At 43.1% G+C, this 21,647-nt stretch overlaps 1 protein-coding gene across 2 annotated transcripts in view; it reads right to left on the reverse strand.

The window, feature by feature from the left end:
- Positions 1 to 21,647, reverse strand: part of Tulp4 (TUB like protein 4) — a 187,976-nt gene that overhangs the window by 58,203 nt on the left and 108,126 nt on the right. For both annotated transcript variants that reach the window (XM_038339006.2, XM_038339007.2), the window contains exons 4-6: positions 19,307 to 19,468; positions 4,532 to 4,712; positions 1,458 to 1,592 (exon numbers count right to left, since the gene is read on the reverse strand). In XM_038339006.2, coding sequence (XP_038194934.1) covers positions 1,458 to 1,592; positions 4,532 to 4,712; positions 19,307 to 19,468 — 478 coding nt within the window. The remainder of the gene's footprint in view (positions 1 to 1,457; positions 1,593 to 4,531; positions 4,713 to 19,306; positions 19,469 to 21,647) is intronic.

Consider the following 21,647-nt stretch of genomic DNA (forward strand, 5'->3'; position numbering starts at 1 on the left):
CATTTTAAAAAGACTAATTTCAGTCACCCATTGTTTTTCTATTACCATAATGCACAGTTGGTAAGCAGAGGTGTTGATAGACATTCAAGAAGCTAATAGCGACACAAGTAGATAATGCACAAATAAATAAAAAGGTAAGAGCTTCCATAGCAAGGAGGTAAAAAAAAATTGAAGAATAAATAGTAATGGAATGGCAATTACAATGTTTTGAACTGTAACCAGGTATTTAATAGAGAACAGAATTCAGGATTCTACAACTAGAGGCAGATCTCAAGAAATTGGCAAATGTGGTTAAAAGGTTTAAAAAAAGAATTTTTGAAGAAAAATAGAATTTTAGACTAGGAGACACATGAAGGAACTTATAATGGCCAGTCCTATTTTTAACTCCATGGAAAACAGAACATTCAGAAAATAATTAACAGAGCAACAAAAGAATTTAAGTTTGCTAGCAACAGAAAGATAGCTACTTAACTCCTAAAGGGACTATCTATGGTATGGATAGTTTCTGTCCTGGAGGAGCTGATAGAGTAAGTAATTCCTGACAAGTGCAGTTCTGAAACAGCAAAATGAGATACCTAAGAACAAGTACAATTTCCTTAAAAATATTCTGCAATCTGAAAATAGACTGAGTAAGTGTGTGGGCAGCACAGAGGAGTGCAGTGCACTGCCGCCAAGTGGGGTACACAAACATGACTCTTATACCCCAGGTCCCAGAGAACCTAGATAAGTAACAGCTGCTGCCACGGCAATGACTCTTGACGACAGCCAACTTAGACAGCAAGTAGTTACACAGAAGGGCCTGGCTTGTCTCTCTCCCAATTCAGATGATAGTAGGTCCCTCTAGTATCAAGGACCAGAACTAGCCCAGGATTAAATTTTAAAATTTTTTCTACTTTGTCCAGTGAACCCTAAAGAGGCAAGATTTTTTTTCAAAAAAAAAAAAAATCAGCAAAGTCACTGTGTTTTTAAGTAATCTTGAATTTCACAATCAGAACATTCCCAGTGGCTCTGTCCACTAATTCTTCTGTTGAGAAAACATTTCTTCACAGGAAGGTACCAGCACTTATCACTGCCCTTCATGTACACATGACAGTCTAGAACCTCCATAGATCTTTCACGGTAACTCTACTGTATAATGATCAATTCCTTAGTAAGCTTGCCAAAATTCTATGTGCTTCTGGGTAAGGGACACATACAATCTGCTGCCACCCGAGTAGAGTGACAGTGAGATGTGACCATAACAACAGGCCATGATGGTGTTCAAGAGGAGAAAAGAGAAGCTGAGGAGGAAGCCCGAGTGCACGGCTACAGGTGCTGAGATAAGCAGGGGCTAAGCAGAGTGCCCTTGTCAATAAACTTCACTAAAAACGTCATCGTACAGGAAAGAACTCTATAGGCACTAGTCTAGAAGGCAGACGCTCACAGGTCCCACCTGTGGGGAAAGGTGTATTTTGTACCTTTCAGCCCTGAACGGATGACAGTGGGGGATAAGTCATCATAGTTGTTCATTAAGCTGATGTCTCCCGAGGTGAAGCTGACGGTGAGCAGAGGCTTGATGTTCTGCACAGGGATGGGGTATGCTGCAGGACCATCTGTAGAAACACAAGGCCGAGTGAAAGGCAGACTACGGGCACAACACCTGATTCAGATGTCTAAATCTACACTGTTGCCCAGTGCCTGACTCAGTGACTTTGTGCTGTCATGACTAAGGCAACTTGTAAAAGAAAACATTAAATTTGGCACCTATGGCTGCAGGGGGATAGAAGTCAGCAGGCAGGCAGGCATGGTGCTGGAATAGTAACTGACTGAGAGCTTGCATCCTCATGCATAAGGGAAGAGACAAAGAGAGATAACTGGGATTGGAATGGATTTTTGGGGCCTCAGATTCCATACTCAGTGACATACTTTCTCCAAGGCCATACCTCTTAATCCTTCCCAAACAATTCCATCAAATGGGGACCAAATATTCAAACATATGAGTCTATGGGGCCATCCATTCTCACTCAAACCACTAAAGTGTCCTAAAAGTTGTCTAATAATACAGATCCCAGCCTGGCTTAGGATGCCACCAAGTGAAACAGCACTGCAGATATAGGGAGTCAAACAGTGGGGTACCAGCATGGGCAGCTGGATGAGGATGGGATGCAGGATGTGCAGGCCCAGAGGAACTGGGGTGATGGCCTGTGCGACTTTATTAACGTGTATGTTAAAGCATTATTTGTTTCTTCAGATATTAAGTGTAAATTATTTAAAAGGTATATAATATAAAGAATGGTGGGAAGGGGACAAAAATATGTTTTCTTAACTGTGGTCCAATGCACAGAACAAAAGGCTTCACTGAATATTATAGGCAATAAGCAGCCAAGGCAGCCATACAGTTCCTTAAGTTTTCAGAGAGGGCAGATATGACTCATAAAGTACTTTACCATGTGTGGAGTACATGACCAACTCTGCTTGGAAAGTTCTAGGGATGCTCTTGTGTAAGAGGCCATGAACTGGTTCACCCATGTTACTTAAGAAAGTAAGTCAGGCTGCAGAGATGGTTCAGTGGTTCAGAGCACTCACTGTTCTTCCAGGGGACCTGGTTTTGATTCCTAGCACCTACATAGTGGTTCACAACCATTCTTGTAACTCCAGTACCAGGGATCTACTGCCTTCTTCTGGCTTCTTTAGGCAATGCACACATGTCATGCACAGGTACAGATGCAGGCAAACATCCATACATATAAAATAAATGAATTCTTAAAACCTGGAGTATATTTTTTGAGGGGGGTTGTTTTTTTGAGACAGGGTTTTACTGGATAACCCTGGCTGTCCTGGAACTCACTCTGTAGATGAGGCTGTCCTAGAACTCACAGAGATTTACCTGCCTATGCCTCCTAAGTGCTGGGATTAAAGGTACCCACCACTATCACCTGGTTAAAAAAAAAAATTTAAGTGAAGGCCTCTTGAAAGAGCTGGAGCTGGGCGGTGGCGGCGCACGCCTTTAATCCCAGCTCTCGAGAGGCAGAGCCAGGCGGATCTCTGTGAGTTGGAGGCCAGCCTGGTCTACAAGAGCTAGTTCCAGGACAGGCTCTAAAAAAGCTGCAGAGAAACCCTGTCTCGAAAAAACCAAAAAAAGAAAAAAAAAAAAAAAAAGAAAGAGCTGGATGGCCAGAACTCCTCAGAAGTTTCTGTAGGTGCCACAGTCAGTCATAGTAAACTCATCTCCAGCAGCCAGGCGAGATGGTGGATATCCACCTGCTGGGTAACCGCATCTCTTCCCTTCCGTGTGAGTCACTGTGTCATTCTACCTCTGCACTCAAATACTGCATACCTAAAAGGCAAGTGTATGCTACCCTCAAAGCACCCCACTGCTTCTGAGAAGTGCAACTCTGGGTTAGAGAAGCACCAGGGATAGCCTGCTGCCTCAGATCAACTTTAGATTGCTTTGAAACGTTGGTCTGTGCACACTATTTCTTCTAGTAATATAAGGATCCCATTTACTAGACAGTATCTGTCTAAAGACAAGCTGCCTACATTTCATAGAAATTGACTTTATTACTCTTAGGATAAAGAAATATGAGCAACATTTTTATTAAGGCTGTGTCCCATCAGGAAAGTGATAATTATCTCCTGAGTAAATTTGTGGGTGCTTGAACACTCTCCCTCCAATGACCCAGTAATCCTGAAATCCTCCTGATCATTTCTTTTTAACATGGGAAAGAATTCCTAGGAAGCCCCTCTGTCTCTGACTGGAGGAGGAGACAAGCCCTTCCCAGAACAGCATGTCTCATGACATCAGGACAGATGAGAAACTAGCCAATGCATGGCTTCAACTCCAGGGCACACAACAAAATCAATCGAGGACAGGAGCCTGTAGTTGTATGACAACCTTTTAAGTAAGGAGTTGGTCCTTTCCACCATTTCTAATACCTTTTTCTTTTTTAAAAAAGGTGCAGAGATGGGATATTGGGTGAACAGCCAATACTGACTCAGGCAGAGGACAGCAGGATAGGAAAAGCTTCCCTCAACTTTGGCTTCTTCCCTTTGGTCTCTAACACATCTGAAAAGGAAATCACACTACCAGAGGCAGAGGAGGCATGAGTCTACAATTATCTCCACTTCGAGCATCTAACACCAACAGAGCTTACAGCAGGGCAATGGGTCTCTGTGACTGAGGAAGGGACAGCACAAACAAGGACATGGAACACCAGCTCCAGGTGCTGGTCTCGGGAACATCTGAAGCTAAGCTACTGGCTTTAAAACCGCTAGGGATTTGGCTATATCACATATTAAGTTATATTAATAGTACAGAAGTTTTCATCTGCAAAGCTCTTTATTCCCACTAAGCAGCTGAGTCCCACAAAACCACAGGGACAGCAGGAGACATATGTCTCACTTTACGTCTAGGAGAACCTAAGCCTCTGGAGAGCCATCAACCAGTGATCCTGAGAAAAGGGGTAGCAGGGAAGGCTCACATCCAGGGGAGAGAGAGGGAGTGGTGGTCACTCTGCTCTGTCAAGTGCAGTAACAATGGGGGAGCGGGGACCTTGGGGAGGAGAGTAGTCATCCGAGTCTGTGTCACTCTCGCTGCTGTCCTCCACCAGGAATATGGGGTAGTTCCACGACATGCTGAGGATGCCATCAGATTCGTGCAGGAGGACATGGGCCAGCATTCTGCCATGGCAGTCCATGACAATCACTTGTCCATCTGCTGTGCCAAACAACACCTAGAAACAAAGATCAGGGTCCTTTAACAAGCAGGCATAAATTTCAGTCTCAGTTTATTTTAGAAAGACAAAATACATTCACATCTGAAAAGATAAACCAGTTAAAACTGAGGACAACAGGACAATACCTAAGTCTCGTCTGCTGCTGCGATAACACGTCCTACGGAAGCAACATCAAAAGGTCTGTTTTGTCTCTAAGTCCCAAGGTAACAGTCCCCATAAAGAGGAAGTCACAGTGGCTGGGGCTTGAGGAGCGGTCCATTGTTTCCCCAATCAGGGACAGAAAGCAGTGAAATGTCCAGCTCACTTCCCCCATTTACACAGTCCAGGATTACAACCAAGAGCGGCACAACCACAGAGAGTGCATCTTCCTACCTCAGTTAAGATACCCCTCAGTAGCATGCTCAGAAGCTCATTTCCCAGGTGACTTTAACCCTCTCTTTATCAAGCTGACAACTACACTAAGCATCACAGCCACACTGTTAAGAATTTTAGACCTCTTAGACTGAAATGGGAGACTAGCAGCATAATGACTACATTATGCTATTCAGACATTTCAAATACCACAAATACCTGCTTTACTGATTTTGTTTCTTTTGTCTTCTGGCTAAAAGACAGGGGCTAAGAAAAGATATTCATTATTTTGGAAAATAAAGATGCAGCATAAATTCATTATTATAGTTCTCTCTAATTTAGAGAAAATGTTTATGTCTGACTGAAAAGAAAATACATTTGGTCATGTAAGCACATGCTTACGTGATGCTCCTAAAATACCTTTTCAATTAAAAATATTAGGTGACTTACAAAATAATGGGTTTCATTAATATATTCTCATACATGTGTATTTTTCCTGAAAATGTTTTTAATTTCCATGTTTAGAATTTTTCACACGATAGTTATATTAATGAGTTAATCATCAATGCAATGACACATGGATGATATTAACATGTTCACTGAATGCTTAATTCCGGTGCTAAGACTAATGCCAAGCATGTCATCACAGTGACAGAGCTTCTGGTTCATGCTGAAATGGACCCACGAGGAGCCTGACATCTCAGTACTTTTAGGGCACTACTGAAGAGTTTTCTTTGATCCCCCATGGATGTAGGCAGGTACACATCAGAGCTAGCGAACTGGGGAAGATTTTGCAGGTGTTAGCTCCGCACTGAGAGTAGCATGAGCCCCCCACCCCTCAGAGTAGCTCTAAGGCATGCTGGACATTAGTGTTTGTCACCAGCTAGAAATCAAAAGAGCAGCCTTGGGTCCCAGAAAGCATGATGAACACTACGACTGACTTTGTGATAGTCTCTAGAGATCTTGCATCTCACACTATTATAAACTTCATATTTTTGTGCTCAACATCCACTTCTCACTGTGATAAGCACGCCAATCATTATCTGTATTTCACAGACACAAACAGCTTAAGAGAAATCATGCAACCTGATGAAATGGTCAAACCAGAGCCATCTGACTGCAAGGGCTAGAATTTGCACTCAGGGCCTAATTAGAGCTTTTTCATCCTGGCATCTTTTTGCTCTTGAGATTTAGATGACATGCACCTCTGCAGCCGACTCTGCAGCTATATCCTTGGCATCTCACAGAGCCCGGGTACACAGTAGGCTCTTGGTGAATATTTTTTTTATGAAACGAATGAATTAAAGTCAAGAACATGGGCATTTTTTTTTAAAGACAGAGTTTCATTGTGCAGTCTTGGCTGTTCTAGAACTAGCTTTGTAGACCAAGCTAGCCTTGAACTCACAGAGATCCACCTTCCTCTTCCTCCCAAGTGTTGGGATTAAAGGCATGTACCACCACCCAGCCAATTTAAGACATATGGGTAACTGATTAACTACAATGGAAGATACATTTCCCTAGAGAAGCAATAAGCTTTTAGAATTTGTATGGGTGTTTTAGAATAAACCAATCACTCATTAAATATTCTATTTTGCTACTGTTTTTCAGACAGGGTCTATATAGCTCAAGCTAGATTCAAACTTGTAAGCCTGTTGCCTCATATTTATGGAGTTTTAAAACAGGCACAGACCAGCATGCCAAATTCCTTTAAACATTATCTATAATGAAAAAATTTCCCCCAAGAAATTTATCAGTGAGTGTAGGTTAAAGGTAAATACAGATAGAACTATTAGAAACAGAGAAATCTTGGTTGACAACAGAAAACTCAATCTGATGGCATGTCTATAGGACATTCAAGCAACATGGATACAAAGATTGAAGGCAAGAACACAGCTCAGAATTGCTGAATTATACACTAAAACAAGCAGGTATTTAATGTACATAATGAACAGTTTGCAACAAAAGGCACGGAACATGTCTTACACTTCAACTGAGGTGCACACATTTCCAAAGGAAAAAGGCATGAAGGTCCAAGCAATGCTAACGCTATGGACGGTGCCCGTGGAGCACATTTCTCTTTGCACCCCAATTCTCGCGTGCCTTCATGCCAAGTGAAAGGACATTTGGGCACATAAGACTTTACTGATGAAAACAACTTGCTAGCAAAAGACAGAAATTCTTCAAAAGTACTCAGGGCTAAAGTATGTCAATCCTGAAGAAACCCAAGCTCCTGACTGCCTGTGCATTCTCCTATGACCTTGGAATTTTCACTGTCTTTCCCTGTGACTATATGTCTAGTCCCCTTCTGAGAACATGGATGTCAACAGACTCATTGTTTACATATCTGCCAAATCCTTATGCTAATAGCAATTTGAGATGAGGCCTACAGGAGGGGTTAGGTCTAGATAAAGTCCCAAGAATGGGGCCTTTATGGTAGGATTGGTATCCTTCTAGGAGGAAAAGATACAAGTTGTATTTTCTCCCTCTCTACCTTCATGCATCAAAGAGGCGATGTGAGCGAGCACCTGGGGTCAGTCGTCTTCAAGCTGAAAGGAATCCTCACTAGTAATCAAACTGACACCTTTACCTTGACCTTCTCAGCCTCCCAGAATATGAGAAATTGATGTCTGTTTCCACCAACCCGTTTACAGTACTTTGTTGTGGGAGCCTGAGCTGAAATCTGAAGGATGGGAGCTTTGTGTATCAGCATGCGTCTCCCCACGACCTGTTGTTGTGCACAGAGCTCAGCACAGAGTCTGCAAAGGGCAGGGCACGCCTCTGCATTTAGTGACACTAAGTTTCTGTTCTAGAGAGTGAACAGAGAGCCAGCTGGGAGAACAGACATACAAGTCTTTAAGATAAAATACTGGCAATTTAATGAGTGCCTGCTATTCAAGAGCCACACCAAAGCAAAAGAGAACAGAAGAGCAGCTCCAAGAGCCCTTTGTGAATTCATTCCAACTACGGCTCCTGCAGGAAGACACTCCACTGAGATGGGCTGAAGGGGGAAGAAACCCTCTCAGTCTAGCTTTGAAAGCAACTCTTTTGGAACAAATATGTCACAGATAAAAGAAGAACACTAATACAGCATGAAGTCAGATTTGACAAATAAAAATCTCCATTACAACCGGGTGAGCTGTGAGATGCAGAAAGAAACAGGAAGGAGTCTGTGATATGTGACATAAGCCAGGAGTTGACATTTTCCACTAGTAGCTCATAGACAATTCTGCAGACAAAACCATTTCTTTCTTAAAATATTTAGTTTATTTTTATTTTGTGTGTATTGGTGTTTTGCCTGCATGTGTATCTGTGTGAGGGTGTCAGGAGTCCTGGAGGTGAAGTTACAGACAGGCTTGAGTTGCCCTATGGGTGCTGGGAATTTAACCCACATCCTCTAGAAGAGCAGCCAGTTCTCTTAACTGCTGAGCCATCTCTCCAGCCCCACAAAACTAATTTGTAGTGCCAAGCAGCACCTGTGAATTCTGAGTCCTGACTGTTTTTCTCACATTGAAGGTCCAAGAATTCTGTTATCCCACCCAACCCAGTCACAGGATGAACCCCAGGGCTCCCACATGCTAGGCAAGCCTCTGTGACTGAACTATAACCCCAACCCACCTGTCTGTCTGTCTATCTACCTACCATCTATTATTTCTTTACTTATGTAGTTATTTTGAGACACAGTCTCTGTAGGTCAGGCTTGTTTCAAACTCCCTATGTAGCCAGGGACAACTTTGACTTTCTGATCTTCCTGCTGCCACATTCTAAGAGCTGGGACTAATGGTACCACCGTGCCCACTCCATCTATTTTGTCTAGGAATCAACCCAGGGTCCACTGGAAGAACAAGGAGGATGCTAACTGCTGAGTTATCTGTCCACCCTTCCAAACCTTCTTTTAAGTGCTGTTTGTTTGTTTGTTGAAACTGGGTGGAAGTAGTCCAAGTTGGCCTCTTTTTAAATTTTTATTTTTGAGTCAGCGTTTTACTCAAGCTAGCTTTGAGTTTTCAACCAATCCTATCTCAGCCTCCTGATTAGCCAACCACAGGCTTGTCCCAAAGCCCCTTCCTTTCCTTCCTGGAAAGCAACAGACAGCAGAGGCTGTCAGCCCAGGACTGACTGCTCGGTGGTACGGACTTACTCTCCATGCTTCATCAAGGCACTTTCTTTTGCCAAATCTATCAGGTTTTGTAGCTCAGTCTGATGTACACTTTTGCTTATGTTAAGAGAAGTTTCCAAAGAGTCTGGAGGAACTGAGAAAATAAATCTGTTTTGAGTTGTTCCCTTTCCTATTAAATACTTATAGAATTAAATGTTTTTATTGCAGTTATTTTATTGTGTGTGTGTGTATCTGTGCACCTGCTGCAAGCGAGTGTGGGGGTCAGAGGACAACCTTTAAGAATTGGTTCTCACCTCCCACCACTGGGGATTGAACTCAGGACATCAAGCTTGGTATCGGGAGCCTTTACCTGCTGAGCCATCCTGCTGGTACTGGAAATTGTTTTTGTTTGGAGATAGGGTCTTTCTATGTAGTCCTGGGTGTCTTAGAGCTCACTATGTCAACCAAGCTGGCCTTGGACTTGTATAGATCCTCTTACCTCTGCCTCTGAAGTGCTAGGATTAAAGGCGTGTGCCACCAGGCTGGACCTGGCCCTAGAATTTTTATTGAAATTGATAAATATTCACCATTGCTTCAGTTGTAAGTCTACTATTTTTGCGTTTCCCCTAATCCTGAATTGTATTTAAGCCAGTTTAAATAAATATACACGCCTCCAAAAAAAAAAAAAATCTCCATTACAAGTTCTTTTCACACCTTAACACTTCTAATGAGAAAAAGTTCATGTGAGGAAAGGTCTTCAGGAGAACACGACAGTGTAATAATGAACACCCGTGTGGGCAAACATCAGTCTCTGGCCACAGTCCTAACCAAGGAAGAAGTACAGCTGAGGCGAACTGGTGCTAGCCCCTTCTACTCTCCTCCTCCTCTTGCTGTCCAAGGCTAGTCCTAATTCTTTTCTCTACAATCAAGCCAACAGCGGCTCCACTATAGTCAATCCCTTCCTAAGTCTCTCCTAGGCCCTGGAATCACATATCCAACTGCCCGCCTGCTATGTTCCCCCAGGAGTGTCAAAAGCCCTTCCTTGTCAGCATGTCCAAGGAGAAATGCATGCTCTTGTTTTCACCTAGAGCAAACACACAGACCTGCTTCCTGCAGGAGAAACTGTGGCTTTGTTTAGGCTCCAGTGCCCAGCATCTGTCTAGTACCCAACAGGACCTCATTGCCTCATACAGGCCTTCGGGGGCCCTCCACACAGAAGTGATCTTACACTAACCACAGCTCCGTTCTGGTTTTGGGTCAGTCTCTATCATACCTCTCGAAGGCAGGTCTGCATCCTGAGATGTCAAATAGTTCTGTGAAGAATTATCAGTGACTATTATAAATGGATTTCTGTAAAAATCACTGGCTTTTGGCCAAATTTTTCTACCAAGCAAATTTTGACTTTTTTTTTCTTTAAATTAAAACCCAATATTCACATCCTCCCCTAAGACTGCCCTCCCATTTTCTTCCTACTATTTCTTCTGGTGGCTCCTATGCTTCAGGTGAGAGTAGGCATGAGACTAGGTAAGGTTATGCCACAATTTTATCAGCAGACAGCTCAGTTAATGCTATCTCTGCATTTCAATCACTTTTCAGCTAGAAATATAAAATGCAAGGCAACTTCCTAAGATTTATTTTATTGTATTTTTTAAATTGATGCCCACAGAGACCAAGAGTCAGATCTCTTGGAGCTGGCATTACAGATGACAAGGTAAGCCACATGACGTGGGTACTTGGAATTAAACTCGGGGTGTCTGCTAGCGCAGGAAGCATTTTAATGGCTTAGCCATTTCTCCAGCTTCATTTTTTAAAAGTAACAATGTGATTTTATTAATTCATATATGTGCTGGATAGTTTTGCATCAGCTTGACACAAGCTAAAGTCATCTGAAAGGAGGGAACCTCAATTAAGAAAATGCCTCCAACTCAGAAGCTGAGTAGCCCAGTGACGTAGAAGAGAACCACCCCCCCCATAAAAAAGCACGAAAGTTTCCTAATGATATTCTGCAATACTCACAGATTAGTGCCTAACCTAATCGTCATCAGAGAGGCTTCACTCAGCAACTGATGGAAACAGATGCAGAGACCCACAGCCAAACCTTAGATGTAGCTCAGGGAATCCAGTTGAAGAGGGGGAGGAAGGATTACAGGAACCAGAGGGGACAAGGACATCACAAGAAAACCCAAAGAATCAATTAACCTGGGTTCATAGGGGCTCACAGCAACTGAACAGTCAACTGGGAGCCTGAATGGGATTGACCTAGGCCTTCTGCATATATGGTACAGTTCCACAGTTTGCTTTTCTGTTGAACTCCTAACAGTGAGAGCAGGGGCTGTCTCTGACTCCACCGCCTGCTTTTGGGACCCTTTCCTCCTACCAGGTTGCCTCACCCAGCCTTAACAGAAGAGGGGGTGCCTAGCCACACTGCAATTAATATACTATGGCTGGTTGATATTCATGGGAGGGAGACCAGCCCTTTTCTGAAGAGAAATGAAGGAGGAGAAGTGGATAAGGGTGGGGGACAACTAAGAGGAGGAAGAGGAAACCAGTCAGGATGTAAAAAGAAACAAAACATAAATAAATACAAGAAAGGAAGAAAGAGAAAATGTCTCTGTGAGATGAGGTTGTAGGAAGCTCATAGAGCATTTTCTCATTGATTAATGGAGAAAAGGCCCAGGCCATTGTGGGTAGCACAAATCCTAGGCTGGTGGTCCTGGGTTATGTAAGAAGGCAGGCTGAGGAAGCCAGGAGGAGAAACAAGCTAGTAAGCAGTTCCCCTCCATGGCCTCCGCATCAGCCCCTGCCTCCATGCCCCTGCCTCCGGGATCCTGCCCTGTTTAAGTTCCTGTCCTGACTTCCTTCGGGGATGACGGCAATGCTGTGGTGTAAATCAAATGAACCCTTTCCTCCCCACGTTGCATTTTGGTCACGGTGTTTCATCGCAGCACTAGAAACCTTCTCTAGGACAGAATGAAATCTCCTCATTTCCAAAGAGAACTAGTTTCAGAGGAGCATAAATGTTACCAGTGGTTTACAGTCAACTGAGCCAAGCTCGTACCCTGAGCAGGAAAGGGTGAAGATGAAGCATCACTCCTAGGACTCTCATTCTGGAAGCAGCAGCATCCCACCAATTCCTTTATCTATGGACAGAATACCCATCTACATTCTTGAATAAGAACAACACATGCTTCCCTGACAGCTCTTTGTAACAGTGTGTAATTATCAGCACTGGAATTAGTTCTTAGAGGAGGTGGTGACTTTTTCCATACGTTTTATGGCCTGAGGCTGGGGGAAACCTTAGCACTGCTGGTGGCAGACCTCAATGGGCAGCTGAGGGCCAGAATGAAAGGACAACCCTCCTTTGCTTCAGAGGGAACCTCAACACTGATGCGCAACTCACACCAAACTTCCCTCTCAAATACCTCCCTGGTGCATCTTAGAACAATGGCCTCAAAGGAGCTTCAAGGCTAGCCCTAGACATTAAGTAACTAAAGAATCAGGTTCTAAAATGGGAGCTGTAAATGAAAGAACTGCTCACCTAAAGATTATTTCCCGTTTTGTTTTGAAAAGACATGAAATGAAGTTTCAAAGTTGAGTGCAACCATCACTTATAAATCTGTTGCTTAGGGTTAAACATGTAATTCTGAGGATGACTCATCTCCTTACTGCAGAAAAGACCACCTCTAAACTAGCCTAGACAGCTATGAGGAGATGCCCCTTGCTGCCAGTGATGTGGGATTCCCCTCTGTATGCTGTGAATATGTTTTATTACCATTAGGTAATAAAGAAGCTGCTTTAGCCTATGGCAGGGGAGAATACAGCAAGGCAGAAAACAGAGAGAGAGGAAAGAAGGTGGAGTCAGGGAGACACCATGTAGCTGCTAAAGGATAAAGATGCCAGAACTGGTATGCTGCAACCTCATAGCAATACACAGATGAAGAAAATAAAAATGGGTTAATTTAAGATGTTAAAAGCTAGGTAGAAATAAAACTTGAGCCACTGGACAAACAGTGTTGTAATTAATATAGTTTCTGTGTGATTATTCAGATGTAGGCGGCCAGAAATCAAAAGTACAGTCTGCATGTAGGACCCAGAAATGAGCTTGCCCATTAAACCAATGCCAAGAGTGGTTCTCTTCCCTCCTCCCTGCAGACCCAGGAATGACTCTGTAATAGTGCCACACTGAGAAAAGCAAGCCCGTCTTTATTTGAGTCCTTAGCTAATCATCCACGGGAAGACTCCTTTCTAAAACAGTCAAGGAGGACATGAATCATCACGGCTGAGGGGAAGAGGAAGAGTTGGGAGACAGACTCCTGCCTTTTCTGCTGTTCTCATCCAACCACTGTGCTATTTTATTTCTAGTTTGGATCATTTTGTTTTATTTTGCATGTATTTTGAAATTTTTTTCTTGAGTGCTTTGTGGAAGAAATTTCTTTAACTGAAAGAGGTGCAGCTACTGTGTTTGTAACTGTGCTTCACTTTTTGTTGCTGTTTTGGTAACTGAGGGTAGCAATTAAGATCCAAAGCTGGGCATAGTAGTACACAGTTGCAACCTCTGTACCCAGGGGCCAAAGCAGGAGAACCACTCATGTGAGCCCAGTCTGTGCTACTTAGAAAGACCCTGCCCCAACCCACACACTAGAATTCTGGTTGTTTGTGGTCCTCTCTGGGCTGAGCTAATTACTGAATCACTACATAAATTATAAGATACATTAAATAAAAATCTTCCATGAAATTTACAGTGAAAAAATTAAAATGGAAGGAGAAAACTGTTATAGAGACATCTTAAAGCCACTCTTTTGTTAGAATTTCTTCAAATGACTTTCCTACTACCACAGCCTAACGGTGGTCCTTACCTGAACACAAAAGTCTGGCTAGACAGCTGACCTCCGGAATCAGTTTCCCAAGGTTTCACAGCCATTCCCGTGGAATTGTTATGGCTGTCTTTTCATGCTTGCCCACAGCAGCATGTCTGCCCTTGGCACCGAGGGCATGTGTGTCTTGTCAGAAAGACGACATATGTGCGGTTTCAGTATAAGAACTATCCCAAATCACTCCAATCAAAGCCTCTGAGCCCTGACCTTGACTAAACCTAACTGTGACCTAAGAAAATGCAGAATTTCAGCACAAATAGTTTCATTTACTCTCCTTCTGCCTCTCCCAGCCTTGACTGAACACTGATACTGTTACTAAAAACTTAAAATCATGGCCTTAAAAAGACACTGGCCTCCCTCAAACTGTGAAAGCCCAAGATCTCTCAGAGAACTGGTTCTCGGCCTCATCCCAAGCTAGGCCCAGTGCCCTGCTCTTGGTGGAGGTCAGCTGGACAGATCTGCGATTCTAATTTCATTTACAGGCACCTTCCTGCTTGTGCTCCTCCTCTCGACAATGCCAGTGTGCCTGTTTCTCTTTTCTCATTCTTCCTCTAAAATACCCGGCCATTCACATCTACACAGTGGCAGAGCAGCTCATACCTGCTTCAGTAGACACTGCCAGCTGAAATCTGTCCTTCCTATTTTAGCTTGTGTTGATCGTGGAGTTGTGTTTTAGAGGCATGTCTTTCTCCCTCCTTCATTCAAAACATACTCACTTTAATAGGTAGTGCACTTGAATCAGAATAAGGTAGGAAAGACCAATTATTAGGTACTGGTTTACTTCAAGCACTGCTTGCACTGCTCATTTCTAAGCAGGATTTCATTTGCTTCCTGGAACAGCATGAGCCCTGGAAAGACAGCTAAAACAATGGGTCCTTGCCTTAACAACCTGCTGACTGCCTGTCCTACCTCATGGCCTTAGAGTGCAGGAGGGGCAAAGCAACTAGAGCAGAGGCTGAGGCCTCCCAGGAACGACCCAGCTTCAGTCCACCATGACTTGTCTTTCCCACTCCCACTGGTGTTGGCGTGTTTATTCCAGAAAGATTCCTGCAACACACTCCTCCAAATAGTTCCTCTATTCTGAACCTAAGCCATTAGATTCCCCAGAGGCACATGTCTCAAGGCTTGCATACCCTTCTGGAAATGTTCTAGTCAGGAGCCAACAGTTACCACATAGGCTCTTTAACAAGTTGCTCTGATCACTGACAAAGGTCTTCAGCAAAGTCATGGGTGACCAAAACTTTAATCTACTATGCTTCAGAGTTTTCTGTTTAGTCTTTCTTTTTAAAGAAACAATCTATTCAAACATGTCTGTGTGAGGAATGAGGGAGACCACTGCTTTCTTTTCCTGCTGGACCACCACAGCAGTTTCTGCATCTTTCTCAGGGTAACAGTAGCCTCTGCCATAGGACTCACACCCTATAGGCTCCCAGGGAGGCGACAGTGGAGCTGAGGGGACAGCCAACCCTTAAAGAGCAGCCAGAGAATGTTTCCTAAATGAATACAAATCTGCTGCAAATAATAAACAATCTTCAATACTTTAGGTTTTCAGGCTTGCCATTTTTCTATCAAAGGGCATGCCTCTCTTCCAGGTGTTAGACTACCTGGGTGTCAAATCTTAGCAAAGTAGTTTTATAAGGAAAGGACTTTTATAAAGCTGTTGTTGGCTGAGAAAGCAGAGGCTGTGTGACTGGCTGTGTGTCCCAGGGAGCTCCTTCCCTGTCTGACAGCAGCTGCCACTCTGGCGGGCTGGTTACAAGAGCAATGCACACTCTGAAAAGACCTGCTCCAATGCACAGTTGAGCTCAAGCTCACTCTGAGTTTACTTTGTAAATACAACAGAGCTGGCTTTGCTGGTGCAAACCTTTACTCTCAACACTCAGGAGGCAGAGGAGATGGATCCATCTCTACTTGTTATTCAACAGTCTTGTCATCAAAGCCAGTTCCAGGACAGTCAGAGCTACATAGAGAGACTTTGATTCAAATAACAAAACAAATACAGCAAAAACTGGGCCATGACGAGTACTTGCTTCGCACACACATAGCCCTGGCCTCTGCATTACACATACTCCTTCCTCTCTCTCTCTCTCTCTCTCTCTCTCTCTCTCCCTCCCTCCTTCCCTCCCTCCCTCCCTCATATACACACACCCCAAAGAGTGTGATAAAAAAGTGTGAGAAAACTGAGGCAGAATTTGATGACACTGAGATTGTCCTTAAACTTGTTTAATGATTAAGCATTAAAAATCTTAATTTAGACTTAAATAAAGAAAAATATATAAACTTAAAAATCTCAGGGACTAGGGAGATAGCTCAGTTAACAAGTGCTTGCCACACATGATAAGGATCTGATTTTAGGGTCTGGTAAGCCCCAGGGCCTAGTGAGAAACCCTGTCTCAAGTCCTGATTCCACCTCACCTTGACAGTAAATGAAAGTTTTGTTTCTAGCAAACTACATACATATAGAAGACATTTACCTCATATGGTGACTTTTTTGGCTTTCCCTCAATGTCACCTAAAGATGATTAGATAAACTCAGTGAACTTGGAATAACGATAACACACATCAGATGGTGTTTTAAGCTAACTCTTCTTTTAGCAAATGAGATAAAATAACTCTTTAAAGGCTAAAAGAGAAGAGAAAAATGTGGCCTGATCATGCCTGCATATTCTAAGATCCGAGAAATAGCAAGAAAACAAAAAAGAAACAAATAAAAAATGGAGTCTTTTCTTAGTAACTGTGAAATATTTATAAATTGAGACCCTTCCTATTTTATTTGAATTAATTTTAAGAGTATGTAAAAAATATGAGATCTAAGAATTCTTCCCATAAAAAGTTTTAGTATTTACAAAGTAAGTATGAACTGTACTCAGGGTAACTAAGTTGGACAAAACTAACAGCAGGTATATGAGGTAAAGACCTCTCCTACAGCTCACAGCTGTGGAACCCCAGCCCTGTGGCAGGAAAAAGCTCCTGCGGATTTTCTTGGGATTCTTCCAGGAAAAGTAAGAGCCAAGGAATCTCTTCCCATGTTACCATTACCACACAAGTCTTTATTTTTTAAGACTAAATTCCCACAATTTGATTTTGGGGCTTTTGTCAGACACAGCATGTCTGGCCAACTGCTGAGGGCCGTTACTCCCTTTGTGATTCTGAAGGAGATGAATCCCAAGCTCTCAGCAGTGTCCATGAGCGCAGTCTGTCTACGTTTCAAAGCACTTTATATTCAGGTGGTCTGGTCTCCCAAACCCCAGAAGACATAAGAGAAAACCAATGTTTAGTATTGTAAAAGCATTGCTGCTTCATTACCCTGGACCTACAGACTTCTTCCCCCACCCCAGGCCTTCAACTGTTCCAAGGTAAACATGTGTTCTAACATAAACACACCCCAAATTGATTGCGCCGTTTCTGTGAACTTCTCTTTTCCGATAATCTGTTAGTCTATTACAAAGTGAATTAGATGCCCCCAGATTATATTGTTTTCTAGTAAATATACTGGATGCGACTATCTTAGGATGAGTACTGAAGAAACATGAGTGACAGTCTGATCCAACAGGTGTGGGCGTCCTGAGAGAGACTCCAGGGCTGCAGTGGCCATCCATAAGCCAGACACAACGCTAATGTCTCAGTCTTCAACTCCAGCCTCAGCCGCAGTCCTGTGAAAAACAAGTTTCTGCTGGCTAAGGCACCCTATCTGTGGTGCTTTGCTATGGCAGCCCTAGTAAAATATACATAGTTTGTCCACTATCCAATATTCAGACAAGGTTGCGTTCCCTAACACAACACAACCTTTTAGTATGAAGCAAAATGCAACATCTGAGAGAAATTGCCTGTTTAAACTTGAAACGATGGCAACATGAGATGAATGTATGGGAACTAGAGAAAGGCAATTTAGTAAAAAGATACACAGCTCAAAAACAGATGAAATGGTTGCATGCTATACTGCTTGCTTTAAAAAAAATTATTTCATGTCTGGTATAAAATTTAGCATTTTATGGATTCTGCTATAGTTGGTAAACATATATTTTTAAAGGTTTAAATTGGTCGATTATATATTTTAAAATTATCAATACACAATTTTACAGGTCACTGTGCTACTTTACCACTGGATCAAACATGGGCAATAAACAAACAGTTGAAATTATACTTGAAAAAAGCAACCAAAAGCTGCTATGAGGTGCTTGGTGCTCTGTCTACCTCACGTCCCCACTTCTCACTATTGTTGGGGTGGCTGACCAATCCCTAGTCTGAGGGGTGTGGCCGCTCCAGGGCGCGGGGGGGGGGGGGGGGGGAATACCTTTAAAAGAACCGGGTTTTGGTAAGCCCCTCCCTTCTGGTTCTCTGCTCTTCGCTGGAACCTTGGCTCTGTAAGTGTACCCCACTTGCTCCCTTTATTAAAACGGATTCATTCGAACAAGGCTATTTTTGGTTATTTCCAATCTCCGCCCGACCGCCACGCTTCACACTATTCTCAGGCATTCCTTGGTGTATTTTCCAGTGTGGCAACACATGACAACCACTTCGTATCCCGATTTTTCCTTCCACATGCTAGGAGCTCTGTCAGTCTGCCACCTTCAGAAGGGCGATGTGTGGCCTGTCGTTTCCTTAGGCCCGTCAGTGGTTTACCACACTGTATGCGCCTCCTCTACAGGTAAGGCCCTGCTTTCACATCACACAGACGTCCATGAGTACAGCTGACTCTTCCCGCCTCCGTTCTCACAAGTTCCCAAAGTGTATTCCAAGGGCGGATGACAGGCTGTAAACCTCTGACAGACTCCGGCCAATGGCTTCCCTGAGCAGAAGTGACGGGGACACTGTTCACACTCCTGCCCAGTGACCCTGGCACCAGCTGTGTTATCTCATCCCTGCTCCTAAGTCAACTGGACTAGTGTTTCCCCATGCAGAAAACATTTTCTACAATGTGATCATCTGCTAAACTTCCTTTTCTACTCATTCCTACTGATCAGTTAGCTGATCATTTGGATTTTAAAAATGAATTTGTATAAAAATCTCATGCAGTGAAAATGTTAATTGAATGCTTACCACATTAGAATTTCTCTAATATCTGTCTCATCTACATTATGTGTTTCCATTTTCACCTGGACAGTGTTCCCCTTTTATTTTTTCCCTTTGTGCAAACTGGACAAGCTTTCCTAGTGGTGAACGGTGCCCTCGGCGCTTTGTGATTCTTTAAGAGGTTTTTGCATCTGTCCCCTTCAGCCCCCTTCTTAACCTGCTATGATAACAGTAGTACACAGTGGCATTTCAGAAGTTACCTGTTGGTCATCAGGAGTCCATATACCACACGTGATCTGGCTTTCCAAGTTGATTTCAGATGACCAGTGTCTTTGTCCACTGACAGAACCAACCAAGACAAACCCATCGCGGTATGAAATAAGCGCCTGAGTCCCATCGTGGCTCCATGTGAAGTCACTCACCTTAAAGACAAATAAAGAAGGGTCAATTTACAGCATGAAAGGGAAAACACTTTTCATCAAGGCCAAGGCACATTAATCGATTTAAACTCTTGTTTAAGATCAAGATGGCCTAAAGACAACACTATAAAAGGGAAGGCTACAGTAGTCAGAGATGGTACTGCAATCCTGCACTTTTCTGCAAGTTGTAGGCTATCACAATGAGTTCTACATCAACCTTAGCTCCAAGGTAAGACCTTGTCTCAAAATCCAAACAAATGGACAAAACCATCCAATCAACCCTGCATCAAGAAAACAAAAGCAAAACAGCAGCAACAACAAAACCCACTACAGAAGCTGGGTATGTATGGGTGTAGGTCATCAAGACCCAGAGTTCCAGACCAGCTCTGGAGAAAAGGGGAGCACAGTAGAAACCACTGTGTGTCAGCACTACCCCGGGCCTTTGTGTACTTGAGTTCATTAAGCCCCAATACAGCCATCCAAGGAAATGCCATCACTCCACCTACAGAAAACCAAGGGCACAGCGGGGTAAAGGAAGCCTTAGCCACACAGCAGTGAATGACAGAGCCGAGTCTCATCTCAGAGATGCCTGGCTCCAGAGCTCTTCCCTTTTCCACACAGCCTCCTATACGGTTAGTAACAGGTTCTCCATCCCCATCTCTTGATCAATTACACAACAGAAAAGTTCTCCTCTTCTAATTCTCTCACACTGCTTGAGGGAAACCCTCTGATCAGAGTGAAGAGGTAGAAAACTTAAATGGAAAGCTTAGACTTGAGCACTGAGTGACTCAAATGTTATTTAGAACATGTATTCAAATGCTACTCTCCTTTAATTTTCTGTGCTGAATTACTTCTATGTTCTTTTTCAATATTTCATTATTCTCATACCTTAGGGATGGGGAACTAGTGTGTAAAAAATTAAATCTGGGCTACAAGTGTAGCTTAGTAGTAAAGTATGTGGCAGCAATCTTGATTCCTACCATGGCAGGGGAAGGTGATATGTTTCTTTTGTCTTATGATTTTAATCATTTAACCATGTCTCCACAATCTACAGATACAGAATTTCAAAACTATTTTATTCTTCGTGATTATATGTGCATGTTTGTCTGTTTGCAGGTGTGAGCATAAAAACTGGGAGCAAGCACCAAGTCCCCGATTCTGGTATCACAGGCAGTTGTAAGTTGCCTGTTGTTGGGCATTGGAACCAAACAGAGCTCCTCTGATTTTGGTGACCACTGAGCCATGACTCCAGCACCCATACACAGGATTTGTTTGTCCTTTTCTTCCTCCCCCCAAGACAGAGTTTCTCTGTGTAGTCTAGCTGTCCTGGAACTTGCTCTGTGGGCCAGGCTGGCTTCAAACTCACAGAGATCTGCCTGCCTCTGCCTCCTCAGTGCTGGAATTAAAGGTGTGTGCTGCTGCCATCACCAACAGATACAGAATTTGACAGATGTTAGTTAATTGTTTTCAAATATGCATGGATTTGGGGAAGTCTGTTGTGAGACAGAGCCTTATACAGTAGTCTATGCTGACATATGTAGTCCAGCCTGGTGGCCTTGAACTCACGGCAATCCTCCTGGTTCGGCTTCCTAAAGTACTGACATTACAAAAGTGAACCACCATGCCCTGCTCACAGGAATTTAGTAAATTTTGTGCCAAGGATAAAACCCAGGTCCTTGTCTTTCATGAGAAGCACTTTACCAACTAAGCCATCTCTGGGCCCCCATCTAGGTTTTTAAATGTAGAATCTGTCCAATTTTATTTTAATTGAATTTAGTTCATTCATATTTATTCTATTTACTGATATATTTGATTCTGTCTCTACCACCTTAATTTACTTCTTAGTTTGTACTACTGTTTGTTCCCTTTTTAACTTCTCTCTCACACACACACAATCACTAACCTTATCTTTACTGTTGGTTGTACTTGGAAATAGTCTTTTAAAAACTTTGTGACATTGCTAAGTAAATATTACACTTCAAAAAATAAGAAAATAAACGGCAAAGACAAGGTGCTTTTAGCTGTTCTAGGCTGAAGGTTGGCCCCGATTAGCAGAGTCTCCAGTGACATGGCTCCCACTTGTGGGACAGGACTTCAGCAGCTGCTGTGGGACAGGACTTCAGCAGCTGCTGTGGGACAGGACTTCAGCAGCTGCTGTGGGACAGGACTTCAGCAGCTGCTG

Source organism: Arvicola amphibius, chromosome 8 (genome assembly GCF_903992535.2).
Source record: "Arvicola amphibius chromosome 8, mArvAmp1.2, whole genome shotgun sequence".
NCBI classification, from domain to species: Eukaryota; Metazoa; Chordata; class Mammalia; order Rodentia; family Cricetidae; genus Arvicola; species Arvicola amphibius.